The sequence below is a fragment of the Rhinolophus hipposideros genome (assembly GCF_964194185.1).
Source record: "Rhinolophus hipposideros genome assembly, chromosome: 9".
NCBI classification, from domain to species: domain Eukaryota; kingdom Metazoa; phylum Chordata; class Mammalia; order Chiroptera; family Rhinolophidae; genus Rhinolophus; species Rhinolophus hipposideros.
Window position 1 is genome coordinate 75,312,569 of NC_138055.1, and position 17,289 is coordinate 75,329,857.

General features: G+C 35.0%; 1 protein-coding gene across 14 annotated transcripts in view; it reads right to left on the reverse strand.

The window, feature by feature from the left end:
• Nucleotides 1-17,289, reverse strand: part of PPFIA2 (PTPRF interacting protein alpha 2) — a 463,335-nt gene that overhangs the window by 68,154 nt on the left and 377,892 nt on the right. For all 14 annotated transcript variants that reach the window (XM_081060602.1, XM_081060606.1, XM_081060596.1 and 11 more), the window contains 3 exons: nucleotides 16,975-17,004; nucleotides 11,929-12,059; nucleotides 9,492-9,643 (listed from right to left, as the gene is read on the reverse strand). In XM_081060602.1, the coding sequence (XP_080916728.1) occupies nucleotides 9,492-9,643; nucleotides 11,929-12,059; nucleotides 16,975-17,004 (313 nt within the window). The remainder of the gene's footprint in view (nucleotides 1-9,491; nucleotides 9,644-11,928; nucleotides 12,060-16,974; nucleotides 17,005-17,289) is intronic.

Genomic DNA, 17,289 nt, shown 5'->3' on the forward strand with positions numbered 1-17,289 from the left:
TTACTTTTTCGTGCATTTATATGTAATATCCTAAAGAAGTTGAAACTTCCTGAAATAAATGGTTTTAATTTCATGAAGTTACCACAGGACTGGGAGCTCAGTGAGTTGTGTTTTGATTGAAATAGTCCCAAGAGTATACTGCATGGAGCGCTAGACCAGGAAGTAAAGGCAGAGAACCAATGCCAGCTCTCTTCCAAGCAGCTGCTTTGCCTCGATGAATATTAAAATTATCTCAGTTTCTATATAGTATATAGCATGTCGGCCATTACAGGATCTTGAGATAACTTCTTACTCTAAAAGTTTAATTTTAAAAATACAAATGCAAAAAAAAAAATAAATAAATAAATAAAAATACAAACGCAATTTTGTAGTAAACTCATGGTACACATTTTGTAAAAAAAAGAAAAAGTGCAGTCACATATAAGGCTTAAATGTTGGAACTTCACAGAATCAGGATTACTAAGACTGAAGTAGATCTGAGAGCCCATGAGCTCTAATCACCTTTCCTATGCTTGGATCCCCTCCAGAACAGTCTTCCTAGGTTTTACCTAGCTTTTACTTGACAATCTCCAGTGACAAAGAACTCATTAGCCCATAAGCTAGTTCTCTGGATATACTTTTGAAACTCCAGAGTTCTTTCTGACATCCAGGTGAAGTCAGTCTTTCTGTAACTTTAACACTTTGGTTATAGTTTCAACAATGAAAAAGCCAGTAGCTCTTCCACATAACAGCTCTTTAAATATTTGTAATAAGACATCTAGATGGGTGATCAAGAAGAATAAACACACCCATTGACTTATCTACTCCTCCAGATTTTTTCTATTGTCTTTTTGATCTCTATTTCATTTAGTTCTGCTCTGATTTTTATAATTTCCTTTCTTCTGCTGACCTGGGTTTCATTTGTTATTCTTTTTCTACTTCTTTAAGGTGTATTGTGAGGTTATTTATTTGGGATTTTTCTTGTTTCTTGAGATAGGCCTGTAATTATATATATTTCCCTCTTAAAACTGCTTTCACTGCATCCCAAAAATTTTGGTAGGATGTATTTTCATTGCCATTTGTTTCTAAGTATCTTTTTATCTCTTATCTAATTTCTTCTTTTACCCAGTCGTTCTTTAAAAGTATGTTGTTTAATCTCCATGTATTTGTGTTTTTTCCTGCTTTCTTTTTGCAGTTGATATCCAATTTCAAAGCCTTCTGATCAGAGAATATGCTTGGTATGATTTCAATCTTCTTAAATTTGCTGAGGCTGATTTTATGTCCCAATATATGGTCTATCCTTGAGAATGTTCCATGTACACTAGAAAAAAATGTAGTCTGATGTTTTAGGATGAAGTGCTCTATAAATATCAATTATAGCCACTTCATCTAATGTGTGATTTAGGGCTGCTATTTTACTATTTATTTTCTGTTTGGATGATCTATCCATAGCTCTCAATGATGTATTTAAGTCCCCTAGTATAATTATGTTTTGGTCAATTTCTTCCTTTAGTTCTGTTAGTAGTTGCTTGGTATAGTTTGGTGCTCCCTGATTGGGGGCATAAATATTGATGCCTGTTATATCTTCTTCTTGTATAGTCCCCTTTACCATTATGAAATGTCCATCTTTATCTCTTGTTACCTTTTTCACCCTGAAGTCTGTTTCATCTGATATCATTATGGATACACCTGATTTTCTCTGGATATCATTTGCTTGGAGTGTCAATTTCCACCCTTTCACTTTGAGTCTATGCTTGTCCTTGTAGCTGAGATGTGTGTCTTGGAGACAGTGTATGGTTGGGTTTACTTTTTTGATCCAATCTGCTACACTGTGCCTTTTTATTGGTGAGTTCAGTCCATTTAATTTAAGGTGATTATTGATATGAGAGGATTTCCTATCATTCTATCTTTAGTTTTCTGGTAAGACTGTGTGTCCATTGTTTCTTTGCTTTTTTGTTGTTGTCTATTATTTCTGTGTGACGGCATTCTATTAGTTTTCTCTTTGTTTCTTCTTTTATTACAGTATATATTTCAATTCTGGATTTTTTTTTGAGTGGTTACCATTAAGTTTATGTAAAAGAAAGTTTGATATTTGGAGTATTCCATTTTCTTCAGCATGCTTACTTTCTCCATATTTCAGTTCAGGCCTTTGCTCTCCCCCTTTTTATGTTTTGATTGCCACAAATTGTCCCTGTAGATTGTGGTCAAATAGCGTCCTTTAGTGTTTCTTATAGTGCAGGTCATGTATTAGAAAATTCCCTCGGCTTCTGTATGTCTGGGAAGGTCTTTATACCTCCTTCATATATAAAGGATATCTTTGCTAGGTATATTATTCTTGGTTCATAATTTCTCTCTTTCAATAGTTTGAATACTTGGTTCCATTCCCTCCTGGATTGTAGAGTTTCTGCTGAGAAATTTGATGATATACCAATGGGCTTTCCTTTGTAGGTTACCGTCTTCTTTTTCCTGGCTGCCTTGAGGATTCTTTCTTTGTCATTGATTTTAGACAGCTTCAATACAATGTGCCTTGGAGAAGGCCTGTTGGGGTTGAGGTAATTAGGTGTTCTATTTGCTTCTTGGATGTCAGGATCCAGTTCTTTCCACACGTTTGGCAAGTTCTCATCGACTATTGTTTGAATATACTCTCTGTTTCCTTCTCTCTTTCTTCTCCTTCTGGTATGCACATTATTCTTATATTACTCTTTCTGATGGCGTCAGAAAGTTCTTGTAGAGTTCTTTCATTTCTTTTAAGTCTCAAGTCTCTTTCTTCTTCCATCTGTGTCATTTCCAGTTTTCTATCTTCGATGTCACTGATTCTTTCCTCCATCTGGTCAACTCTACTACCTAAGCTGGCTATTTCATTCTTCATTTCTTCTGTTGAGTTCTTAATCTCCATAAATTCCAGTTGGTTCTTTTTAAACATTTCAATCTCTTTCGTAAAATGCTCATGTTGTTATTGGATTGTGTTTCAGAGTTCATTAAACTTCCTGGCTGTGTTTTCTTGCATCTTGTTGAGTTTTTTCAGAACTGCAATCTTGAATTCTCTGTTATTTAAGTCACATATTTCCATATCTTTAAGTTCATTTTCTGGAGACTTTACACTTTCTTTCTGAGCTGTCTTATTCATGGCAATTAATGATTTATTGTTTCTCTTTCTAGACATCTACAGGAGTGGGTTCTGCAACAGGTTGATAGGAAGAGGTCTTTCTTTTGTTTTCTAGTATGTGATGTTAGAATGTTTTATTTTCTCTCTGACTGCAGCCTTTTTTTCTCTCTCACACTGTAGTGTTGTTTTCTATGCTCTATTCCAGCTTCTCACACAATGGGGGGATTCCCTGGGAGACGGGCTTCTCCTCTGTTAATAGTTCGCCTGGTCACAGGGCACATTGTCCGTGTGGGTATGTGGAGAGCTTTTGAAGTTCCAAAACTCTTGCACCAGATTCAGAGCCCGTGTGTTTCAGCAGTTCTGTTTACTCCTGCAGGGATCCGCCCAGATTGGTGGGGAGAGGGGCAAGGTGAGTTGTGAGAGGTGGCCTAGAGCAATGGCTACGACCACCACCACAGCTGGTTCTGCTTCCACAGCTCCCTCTCCTTTGTCGGAACTAGTTGGGCTGTGAATCTGTGTCTGCGGTCCACAGTTCTCAGAACAGCAAATATTCTGTTCATTTGATTTGACACTGTTACTGTTCCAATTCTAGCACCGGGCAGGTGGGGGCAGGGCGAGCTCTGGGATGGTAGGGAGGGGGCGGCTAGTCTCAGTGCCTAAAGCTTCTGTTCTCTGCTCGGCAGTGAGGGCTTAAACCACCATTTTCAGCCTTTTTCCCTCAGTTTTTTTCTCCGAGGTCTCTGCCGTGAGCGTTGGGTTCAGTTGTGTTATATGCTGCCCCCTCAGCCCTGTGGGCCATAAGCGGAGCCCTAGCAGTCCGAGTTATTCCCTCTCCCGCAGCTGCGGTAGTTCCGGGATGCAGTGAGCTCTGAGCACTGAGCTAGGTCTGCAACCTGCGCCCACAGGGCCCTGTCTCTGCACTTTTCCCTTCCCTCCTTTTCTGCTCGCACAATTTGCCCACCGTTAGGTTATTTCTGTCTTTCCTTTCTGCTGCCAGGGAGTCTTTTGTGGAGTTATAGTTGTTCAATTTGTTGTAAATTCAACGGAAGATTTCAAGGGGCTCACATCACACAGCCATTTTTATAACCTTATTTTTGCTCCAAAAGACACATTAGAGCTGATTGTCAGTCTAGGTCTTATTTTTGGGGAAACAGGGTAAGAGAAGGGTGGGCAGTTCTGGGGCAGCAATGGAATACAGGAGACTTGACTTTCCTTCCAGCACTTCCAGCTGTTTTGGGCAATGATGCCACTGGCCACACCACTGAGTATTCACAAACTCCTGGGAACTCAGAAGGTGCAGTCTGGTGGTTTGGCCCATGGAGCACTAGATGATGGGTCAGGAGAGCCTGTCCACAGGAGGCTGGGGACCCAGGGTTCCAAAGCTTGCTGGTGACTGGAGCCTGGGGAGGCAGGACTGTGCACCATAGGATTCTGGGGTACCCGGCCTCAGCTGCCAATGGCTACGATCATGTGACCACCCTGAAATGACTATCACCTCTAATCTCAGAAACCCTTTGTCTGCCATCTTCAATCGGTCAGATACTTTTTTTGTGATAAACTTTAGTTATTTTATAAAAACAATTGACTGTGAAAATGGTAATATCTACAATAATGTGTAACGAAGGTAATTTTTATTATCTCTATAAACCTCTGGAGTTTTTTTCCTCATTAATTTTCATATTGTAATAAATAAATCCTAAAACTTCCAAAAAGTAAATAGTTCTACTTTTTTGTATATTTCGCTCACATTAGGTAAACCTTCATTTTATTCATTTTCTTTAAATTTTAAAGTTACTAAACAACAAAATAATAAGGGTTTTATAATTCTCCTTTTGGTCTGGGCAGTTATAAGTTCTTCTAGTTATCAATTTATTTCGGTTGGTGGACTTCCTGACATTTTCTTACATGTCTATGCCATTCACTTATATCTATCATTTGTTATAGATATACCTGTTGATCAAAATATTTAAAAATTTATTTTTAGAAGAGACCTATTTCAGATATATTTTTTTCTTTCTTCACATCCTTGTAAATACAATTGTGAGTGTATCACCATCGTCTTGAATTGCTTTGATAATATTTAGCTTCAATGTCCTAACCAATCTTCCATACTGACTAAGACTAAACTTGTTTCTAGAATTTTAAGAGCAGTTTGTGTGAAAATCAGGTTGTAGTATGTTGTAAAATGATTGGCAGATGGGGAAGTAAAAATACTAGTTGTGGACAGCTCACTTTAGCTTAGATATTATCAGTATATGAAGGATAAGTTAATAGGCTGGGAAGATGGCAGGATCAAGTGCTGAATTTTAAAATACAGATTAGACATAGAAATGTTTAAATATTAATAGAAATATCAGAGACACATTGCATATAGATGTGTAAATCAGGAAAAAATGTTCTGTGATCACTGAAAAAATGTTCTAGGCTGCTAAATTTTAAAAGGATACTGCCACACCTGGATTTATGTTCCAGGAAATCAGCAGTACTAACTGGCCCTGTTGTCTCCATGCCCCTCCATGAGACTGGCAGATCTGTTTCTGCATCTTTTCATTTTGGGATTTGTAATATAGAAAAAGAGGGAATAATAATAAAAGAAAGAGAAACAGAAAAACTAAAACCAGATCTCCAAATCTGCTAGAAGGAATACTTCCTCTGTCAGGACACTGCCCAAATTCAATTGTGACTTTCAGGTAGCCTTGGCTCATATGTATGTTTTATCTTTCCTGTATAGTACTTAAAATTTTAATTTGAATGTGTTAAATGGAGAAACAAAGGCTGATTGATTCAATTTAGTCTACTTCACTCCCTGTTATTTTCTACCCTGCGTATAACCTGATACACCTAGTAGACATTTGCAAATCCTGCTGCTACATTATGGACAATAATACAATGAACAAGAACTGTCAAACCCTTTGATAAGAGTAGAATGAATTTTCTAAAACATATCTGAAATCTTGAAATCTCCCATCACTACCCAACTTTTATCTGTGCTACTTTTGTGACTTAAGGGAATAATCACCAACAATTCGGAAAACATGTTATAATCGATTTCTAGAATAAAATCATTTTGTTTGGTTTCTATCAGCTTTAGTCAAGAGTTTTTTGATGTGTTGACTCCTTTGAGTTTTGCTGTTTCCATAATTATATCGCCTCTGCTAGGAACACACTTGTAAAAACTGATTATATGTAGTATATTGAGTTTCATTCCTCATGGTTAGGGGTTATCACTGCAGCTACACTGACTGATCTATCACATCTGAACTTTATCTTATTACCCTACATTTTCAGATTGTTTATATAAGGCAAATAACATGCCCTTTTCAAATATTCCCCTCTGTGAATTACTAAGAATTTCTCCCTTGTTGTTTATCATTCCTGATGGAACCAAGTGAACATTTTCATAGTTTGATTTAGATAGTTTCCTTCCTCCATACCGTAATTCACTTAAAGACATTTAGTTTAGTTACTCTCAGGTTAACTTATATTTCTTGGCTCTTATAAGCTACACTCTTTAACTAAGAGATCTAATTCTTAAGACATGGTCCAAAATTTCAAATTTGGTTCTTTGACATCATTATCCCTCTACCATATTACATTCCATGCCACCCTTTCTTATCTTCTATTTCTATTTTCATCGGTAAAAAAAAGGACATTGACTTGCTCCTGTTTCTGAATTTTCCAGATCAAGACACTAAAATCATAATGACTAGAGACGCTTCCCTAGTTTCTTCTGGGGTGTGAATGAGCGGCACTAGGTGGTAGCCCTGAGTTAGTAAGTTTCCATGGTCTTCCCCTCACAAGCTGGATATACCTTCCAGGATAAAAGTACACATAAGTCCATATCCCTTAACCAAAACAACATGGTACGTAGTGGTACGTACCATCTACCTCTTTCTTTGGTACAAAGATGGTTTCTTGGACACTACGTGTGGCTGTGTTATCTTCTTATTTATTCAAGTCTTATTTTCAATAAAGGCTTTTTATTTTTGGTTTCTTCAGGAACTTTTATATACCTTCAATGTAGCATCTATATACAAGATCCAGAGATATAGATATGTGGGCTTGTCTTCATCAGTATTGCAGTCCTTACCATTCTGCTGATTTTAATTTTGTTTTGTATTCTACCTCTGTTCTATGGAGTAAAACAAAATTGCTGAGAGCTCAGAAATCTTATAACTATCACTAGTTTATGACTTGGATGGAGTTGATAAGAATGCAATTATAATTGACTCCCTTTTCATCTGTTCTGAAACAGAAACACATGATCACTGAAAATGGGTAAGAAAGCCTAGGTTTCTAAAAGACTTTATATTTTTCTAACTTTAAATCATATCTTAGACCCCCTGATTTTGATTTTGATGCAATATTGTTGGCAAAATTCCTCATCAAAGTTAAATAAATAAAAATAGAAAGATCTAAGTGAAAAGGCAATTAACTACATTTAAAAGGCAAAAGTAAACTGTGAAACCTAAGATGAACATATATGGTGAAATAAAAAATTATTATGTTAGCAAAATAAATATTTTAAAATAATTAAGTATCAACACCATTGTGAATTGTACTATAATATACTGGGAATGACAAATAATTTGGTAAGATTGTAAGTAGTTGTTAAATAAGATAAAAACAAAACTTAAAACAATGTCTTGGAATGTATATTTTATATCCCCAAAATAATCATACTCCCTCTTCTTTCATTATGCAATAATGTATTTTTAAGAGCCTAAGGGGTCTATTCTTGAGAAATGGAAATACAAAGAGGATTTAATTCTCCTGCTGAATAACATTTGATTACACAGCTAGCTGCATATCAGTTCCCCATGGCTTCTGGATTTCACACTGTGAAAGTTAGGAAAGACATTTTGAATACTACAGATGCAGATACTACCATGTTTCCCCAAAAATAAAGCCTAGCCCAACCATCAGCTCAAATACGTCTTTTGGAACAAAATTAATATAAGACGGGGTCTTATTTTAATATAAGACCCTGTCTAACATAATATAATATAATATAATATAATATAATATAATATAATATAATATAATATAATATAATATAATATAACATAATACCAGGTCACATTAATTTTTGCTCCAAAAGATGCATTAGAGCTGATGGTCCAGCTAGGTCTTATTTTCGGGGAAACACAGTATAGTTCCTTGTCTGCAAACATGAATATTATTCTCAGAAATTCTTTTGGGGCCAGGGCAAGAAAATAAACCTAGTCCTTGAGGCATTGCTTGTGAATAATCATTCCTTTATTTGAGAAACCAAAGGGAATACTAAGAAACCTGTGTCATTCTATTTAGCACTTATCACTGGAGGTAGGAACTAAATCATTGAATTCTAGTTCTAAGTTAAACAGAAAGTGAAGAGGGAAAAACAGAAGATGAAATCATGAATTACTAAGATGATGAAAGGAAATTTTAAAGGAAAAAAATATATAGAAAGACACCAAAAAAACCAAGCCAAGTATATATATCATTTCAGGAAATAATTACATTTCACATATTCTGTCTCTCTCTGTCTCTCTCTGTCTCTGTCTCTGTCTCTCTCTGTGTCTCTCCCTCTCATTTATCTATCCACTTATCCATCCATCTATCCATCCGTCCGTCCATCCGTCCATCCTTCCATGCATGCATCAATCTATCTTTGTATGCATATATGTTTATATAATAACCCACGGTCATTTCAAATGTATTAATATGCATTCATCAATTAGTTATTGACAATGGCTGATTATAACACAATCTCTACAGCCCTATTCCTTCCTCCATCCTTCCAGCTACATGCTGTAGAGTTTGTTAGTGGAAAATTGTGATAGCTTTAACCAAGGAAACCCTGTCCTTTAGATTTTATTCCTTACTAATCCTAATGCTTTATTTTGATTTAGAAATTCTTTTGGATTTCTTGTAGTCTTCTCAAATTTTTCCAAAACAAAGAGCTTTAAAATTCACATGATTAAGCTTTGATACACATCTATGCTCTAAGTGAAAGAATACTCAATAGTTTTAAGTTGGTTTTGAAATAGTGGCACTAGGATGAATATCTCAGTTCTGCAAATTATTATTACACGTTTACTCATCGTAAATAAGGATAATAGTAATAACAGAGGATTCTCATGCCTGTCACAGAGTTAGTATTAAATAAATTCTAGCTGTTGTTAAGAACAGAGAAATTGAAGGTACTGGAAGTTTTACAATACAGTATTTTCTACCTGTAATTCTTATCAAGCATTTTTTTTCAGCTGAATTCGATTTACACAGTTGATTAAGATAGAAAGTTTGTCAAGTAGGTAAAAGAAAAAAGTGAAAAAAAGTGAGAAATGAAGTGAAATGAAAAACATGGACACTCAAAAGTGACCGAAATGAGTAGCAGTGGAAAGTCCAACACACGCATACTTACGGAGCTGCCCAAGTCGAGCTTTTTCTTTTTTACCAAACAAACGTCCTATTGAAGACTTGATTCCTTTCTTCTTGGGAGCTTTGTGAAGAGAATCTTGGCTGCTGTTGGCACTGCCAAGCCCAAGGCTTTCTGGCTCAAGGGAGGCAGATAAACTATTGCAAAACACAAAAGGTAAACTGCTTGTTTTGATGTGACATATAAGGTACACAAGGCTTGTTTCCTTTATAAAAATATGAAAGGAGAAACAAGTGGACTTTGAAAGTGATTTTCTCCCTTTCTATACATATTTCTTTGTAAGCACACTGAAGTGTGGTTTCCTCAGCCTCAGGGCCCAGAGCCTGCAAATTTTCTCTAGAAAATTTTCTTTTTTTTCCCTATGATTTTTCCCCTTATTTTTCATATAATCTCCAATTAATCAATCATCATAGGTTGGCTCATTAACTACATGTTAAATAACCTTCTGTTATTTAGTACTTGACCCTTTCTCAGAGTTTGCTTTTAGAATCTTAAACATAATGACCTATGATAAGAAATTTAAGTATAACTAATAATGAAGTTTACAGTCAAATTCTAACCCATGGTTTTACTGGATTTTCCTCTAGCTATCTTTCTCTCTCGGTTTTAGAGCTTAATTCATTTAATTTTAAATCATTTGGGTGGGATTTAGAAGCAACAAATTGTATACCCTAGTGATTACTGTATACTTTTTTCTTATAGCTCTCATTCTTTTAGGTACATGATAAGCTGAAATGATTTCCAAGCAGTGGGTCTAGGTTCCATTCCTGTTGAATGCATTTGACACTGTATTAACAGAAGTGATTCAATAGATAGTGGTATATATTTTTTCTACAGCTGTTAAATTGACAATATCATGACAAATTATTTTACCTATTCATCCTAATTAATCTGAGTTCACATTCTCTAAAGTCCAAAAGCAGTTGCTTTTCATATGTTACAGTATAATTCACTTTTTTTTTTTTTTTTTTTTGGAGAGTGAAGAAAGCATATATTGTGAAGCATGAGTAAATATTTTTTTTTATATCAGAAATTCAAAATAAGCAAAATAGAAAGAAAGAATGACTGCCAGCACAGAAAGCTGTTTTCAAAAATATTTGTTGTAAAACACATACTATTTAGAGGACAGATTCTTACTTAAAGCATTAATCATTGTCATTATGTTCAGTTATATTAATTATGTGTCCAGAGATGCTGCAGCTGATGACAGCAAAAGGACATACATTTAAGATGTAAACAGCATACTTAGATTTATTTTTATCGTTAATTGTTATAGAGATCTACTTTCCATTTTTTAGGTAGATGGAAAAGACAGTATGAATAATCACTATGACAAATGGGATATTTCTCCATGTAAGCTTATCTTTTCCTTTAATATTTTTGCAAATGTGCTATGTGTTTTTTTTTCTTTCTTTCTAAGAACTTCTGACTGAGGAGCAGCTACTGCTTGCAGTAGTAGCACTCAAAGGAAGGTGTACCTTCCAGGCTGCTAAAAGTAAATGAGGCAAAGTCACTGACTTTTCAGACGTAAATACCCTTACAGTATAAGCCAAATTGATATCTTGTCCTTAAGGGGAAGCAGAAAATGCCACACTAAATTATGCCACTTTGGTATGTAAATTATTTCAAGATGAAGACAATCTGAGCCCATCACACTCAGGAGAAGATTTTTACCACGCCCCTAACTGCCTAAAAGAATTCAGACAGGGGCCTATACCAGGAAGAGAGCAATTGCCAGAGATAACTTTTTATATCTCAGAAGGACTCATCTGCATGACAGGGCAAACATTAGTTAACAAACATCTGCTCTTTTCATCTTTCTGTGAATTGCCTTCCTCCCTTTGAGGAAGCAGACCCCTTTACCCTCTTATCCTTAGCTCAGGATGGTAGGTAAGCCTCAATAAGAGCTTGAATGCCTGGGAGTCTCATATTTTTATGAGGCTCCTCCATGGATAAAATTTGTTTTTCTCCTGTTAATCTCTATTATGTCAATTTAATTATTAGACCAGCCAAAGAACCTAGAAGAAAAGAAGGGGAACGTTTTCCTCCCTTACATCTTACAATCCCATTAGTTTTTGTCACTACTCCTAACGAGTTCTTCCTCTAGCCTGACTCCATTTTAATAGGAAATGTCCACCCAAAATAGAAGATGTGTTCTCACAAATATTGGCTAGTAATAAGACCACAAATATAACTAATTTTAAAAGTAAAATTTTGATCTCAGGATGGAAATGTGTTTGTTTTTTTTTTTTTAACAAGTAATACTGAGGAGGGGGAGCAGGACAATACCCTGATGGAGAATTAAAGTTCAACCAAAATTTTTTATATACATTGTTAAGCAGTCTATTTGATAACACTGAAAGGAGGAGGAATATTTCCAGAAGGAAAGCATACACTGTGCCGTGTGCTGGGAGAAACATACCTTCGGGCCTCATTGTGGTAGGAGGAAGGGAGGGTATGAGTCATTCTGATGGCTCTAGGGGTAGGGGGAGGAGAAGTTTCACATTTAATTGTTGCTTTATCCTCCCGACCATCTTCTTCCACCACTGCAATCTAGAAGTGAAAAGAATATATTCAGATGAACTCTTTCTAAATTTCAGCTGAAACTGATGAAAATGGAGAATCATTAAAGTAAGGCTACCTGAGTAAATCTAATGCAAAAACAAAACGACAAATTTGGGGCATATAGGTGTTACATATATAAATTTACATTATTAAAAAGTATGAATTACATAACTCTTGAAAAGTGAACACTCCAGTTAAAATTAACATGGGCCCACTAAAAACATTATTTAAGAGTTAATAAACATCATAGATCAATATGCCAGGACCATGGAAAAGCTATTTTGGAATTTATTTTAATATGCCAGAATGTAAATGGTGTGAGCAAATTTACTAAAAAATGCATTAGTCAGATTATCATAAGACGGTATCTTTTAAGTGGGGGCATTTTTGATCAGATAAAGTGTTTTTAATCTGTCAAGCAAAAGAAATATATTCCAGGGTGTTTAAAAATGAGTTGCAGTTTATAAGTGGGAAAAAAACACAACCTTTCTATTTAAAAAAGACATTAATAAAAGGTAAAAACATAATTCTTACAAACTGTTTTATCTCAATACCTGTCATGGGAAAATTGACGAAAGCATACAAAAAATCATAAGACGATGGGATGGAAGGTAATTCTTCAAAGAATAATTTATTTCAGAATCCAGCACATAAACAAAATAAAGGATAAATATCGTATCAATATTTCTTATCATTTTCTATCAAGAAATGTGTATTTCCTTCCCAATGGAATTTTTTAAAGAAACGGAACAAAAAAAATCATCAGATTTGCATGGAATCACAAAAGACACTGAATAGCCAAAATAATCCTGAGAAAAAAGAACAAGCCTGGAGCTATCACACACCCTGACTTTAATTTTTACCACAGAGTGACAATAATCAAAACAGCATGGTATTGGCAGAAAAACAGACACATAGACCAATGGAATAGAATTGAGAACCAAAATAAACCCAAATATATATATATAGATATATATAGATAGATAGATAGATAGATAGATAGATAGATAGATAGATGATAGATAGATAGATAGATAGATAGATATAGATATAGATATAGATATAGATATAGATATAGATATAGATATATATGCAGGCAATTTTTTGACAAAGAAGCCAAAAACATACAATGGAGAAAAGAAAGTCACTTCAATAAATGGTGCTGGGAAAATTGGAAAGCCACATGCAAAAGAATGAAACTAGACTGCTATCTGTCACCATACACCAAAACTACTCAAAATGGATCAAAGACTTAAACATAAGACCTGCAACAATAAATTGCATAGAATAAAGCATCGGTACTAAACTTACGGACCTTGGGTTTAGAGAGGATATTATGAATTTGACCTCAAAGGCAAGGGAAGTAAAAGCAAAAATAATTGAATAGGACTATATCAAACTAAAATGCTTTTACACAGAGAAAGAAATCATTAACAAAAGAAAGAGGCAACCAACTGAATGGGAGAAGATATTTGCAAACAATACCTTTGATAAGGGGGTAATATGTGAAGAACTCATACAACTCAACAACAACAAAAAGCAAACAATCCAATTAAAAAATTGGCTGAGGACCTGAACACTTTTTTTAAGAAGACAACGAAATGGCCAATAGATATATGAAAAAATGTTCAACTTCACTAGCTATAAGGGAAATACAAATCAAAACAACAAAGAGATACCACCTCACACCTGTTAGAAAGGCTATTATTAACAAAAAAGGTAATAACAAATGTTGGAGAGGTTGTGGAGAAAGAGGAACCCTGATACACTGCTGGTGGGAATGTAAATTGGTAAAGCCACTTTGGAAAACAGTATGGAGGTTCTTCAAGAATTAAGAATACTCAGAATTACCCAGCAATCCCTTTTCTGGGTATCCCCCCCAAAATCTGAAAACATTTACCCATAAAGATATATACATATATCCCTGTGTTCATCGTAACATTATTCACAGAGGCCAAAACATGACAACCAAAGTGTCCTTTGTTAAATGATTGGGTAAAGATGTGGTACATATATACAATGGAATATTACTCAATCATAAGAAAAGAGGAAATACTGCCATTTGGGACAACATGGATGGATCTTTAGATTATTATGCTAAGCAAAATAAGTCAGATAGAAAAATTCAAAAACTATATGATTTTACTCATATGTGGGCTATAAAACTGAAAACAACAACAAATAAGACAAACAAACAAACAAAAACTCATAGACACAGACAGCAGTTTAGTAGTTACCAGGTAACAGGGTCAAATATATAGTGATGGAAGGAAAACCGACTGGGTAGTGAACACACATTACAATAGATAGATGATGTATTATAGAATTGTACACAGAACCTATGTAATTTTACTAACCAATTCACCCCAATAAATTTAATAAAAATTAAAAAAAAGAAGAGTTGGTACACACACACACACACACACACACACACACACACACACACAGAAACAATCCAGGGCAATTCTGGAGAGCATAAATTTGTCAGAGATACAGATATAGAGCTGTATTAAAATAAGATTTTTTAACAATCAAGTTAATTGTAGAAAGATATTTTACAACAATGCTGTAGTTTTTTTCATAGCATTGTTGTGCATTAAAAATGTATAAAGTGAGAGAAAAACTGTGGAATGTATAGATAAAAGATAAAGTTCTAGAAGTTCTGATTGAAAAAAAAAGACAATTGATAAATAAAAGTTCCCAGTAAGTCTACAGCAAAAATTTTAAAGCTGTGTTCTCTTCTTGTGTCTATGCAATGTGTTGCTTGTTTCTACATTAAGCTATTATGCTTAAATGTGTTTATATATGATAAAGACCTCATGCATTGGAGAAAGTTAATAAAATTGTCTGTGGTCTTGTTATCCAGCTTAGATTACTCTTCACCTCTTCAAAGTTTAGGTAGGATTCGTAATAGGATTTCCTTTCTCCACCTCAGCTAGCATAGTGCAACCAGAAGAGTGTTTTTCAAGAGATGTTTTCAGCATGATATCAGTGCTATGGAAAACCTTTTCTAAATCCACATCCCATTTAAACTCTGAAGTGTGTTTCCAAACTCTTCCTAATATGTATATATGTTTTCACAGTTCATGATCTAACCATGATTGTTTTCCACAATTGTTTCTGTTAAGCATGATGATTTCTGCTTCCATGTTTTTTTTCCTGAAATGTCTCTTATAAAATACCCTTCTTTCTCTGTTCTCTCAGTCAAACTACATCAACTTTTAAAATATCATCTTTTAAGAACATCATACACAAACGGTTCCTCTGAATAATGCTGACAGCTCATACTATATAAACAAAATTGAAGAGACTTTGGAATCAGAGAAGGATTTGAATCTTGGTTTGTCTTATTTGTTGTATAACATGTGCTAAGAATAAATGTCATCAATAAAACTGAAGTGATAATATTTATTTTAATGTGTTCTTTTGAAACATAAATGAAGTCATGCATGTAATCTCTTACCCTGATATGCAACAATTTTTAGCTGTGCTCTTCTTTCCATAACCTACTTTTCTTACCAATCATCTCTACTCACTGAATTCGCTGAGGCTGAATTTCTGCACACAACCTTCCTTGTGACTTTTTCTTCCTTATACCTACCAAACTTCTTTACATCATCTACTCAGATTTCTTCGTATGTTCCCAGTATAATGCTTTTAAGTTGTGGAGGAAGTCAAAGACAAATAATAAGGGCACAATGCATGATACTCCTTAACACGACCAACTGTAGTGTCAAGGAGAAGAACTATAGGAAGATAGATAATGGCTCAGGAAAAGAAAAAGAAAATTTCATCAATCTATGCCATGTAAGCATAATATAGGTTCTCTTAATTAAAAAAAAATATGTGGTTCAGGATGTTTTGGGGCATAGGCTGACTACCACATCTTGGCGACGCTGAAAAATAGATTTATGCACTAGATAATATAGGTTGAATCTTTGAAATCTTTCCCGTTTGTTATCCTGTGAGTCCAAGCTCTGGTGTTCTCAATTATCTAACAAGATGTCATTTTGTGAGTCAGAAGTAGAGTCTATTTTGTTTCCCATACCCAATGTTTATTCTTTTGATTTCATTACAAACAGGAAAGCAGTGTATTAACCATGTTTTTATATTTTCTGTATTTTCAGTGTGGAGCCATGCAGACCCAGGAGAGACTGCCCCTCCCAGGTCTAGTTAATTCCTAGAAAAAGCAAAACATTTTGCTGCAATATGCCTTCCACATGCAAATCAATCAATCTGGACCTGGACCCCAAATCATCTCTCTATCTGGCTCTTACATTCCAGGAAGCAATATCCCGCTGCCTTAATCTTCCTAGGCCAGGTATCACACGATTAGAGACAGCCCCTGTACCTTAGAGCCCACTGAAATAATTCAAACCAGCCAATCATAATCCTACTTACCTTACCTTGCTTTCTTTCCCATGAAAACCACAATAAAGGCTCCTGCCCATGCTTTTCCCTCATTCTTTCTGCCTCTGGACCCATAGTGTCTTCCCAGTGGCTCTCAATAGAGTGGCATACCCTGTCCTCTCTGAGCAGTTGTCTCCTGATCTGTTGGCCTTACCATACCCGAATAAAAGTAAAACCTACATTTGAAAACAAGCAGCATTGTTCTAGTATGAATAGTAAACTATATAATTCTACCAAGCATGCTCTAAATATTGTGTGGAATATCAGGATACTTAGTCTTCGAATATAATCATTGCCCCAGCAAGCATCAAGAATTTTTATTTTTTGAGGCATTTGCTCTTATGATCATATTAAAAGAATTGAATAAACCATAAAAACCTTTAATATGAATTGTTGATGTTAATAAAATACTTCAATTAGAGGAAATATAATTTTAAAACTTTCATAGACAAAACGAACATTCAACTAGTAGTCACATAAAAGTTTACAGTACCTTTCTCCGATGTTTCCTTAGGTCACTTGGCTGTGATTGGCAGTAGTAAAAGCAACATAAAACAGAACTAGTTAATGATTCCCATTTGACCATGTTACAAGTTTATAGTATCTACAAACTGGCTATTTTTTTCCCATTGCATTTTTTCTAAACAAATATGTTTATAATTTGTGTTAATCATTATAAAAGCACTCCTCCCTGGAGTTACCTACATGGCGTGGTGGGGCCATGTTTCCATGATGGCATGAGCTATGTCTATACACATGAGATATGATACATGGACACTAGGGGTGATAAAGCACATATAGACTGAGC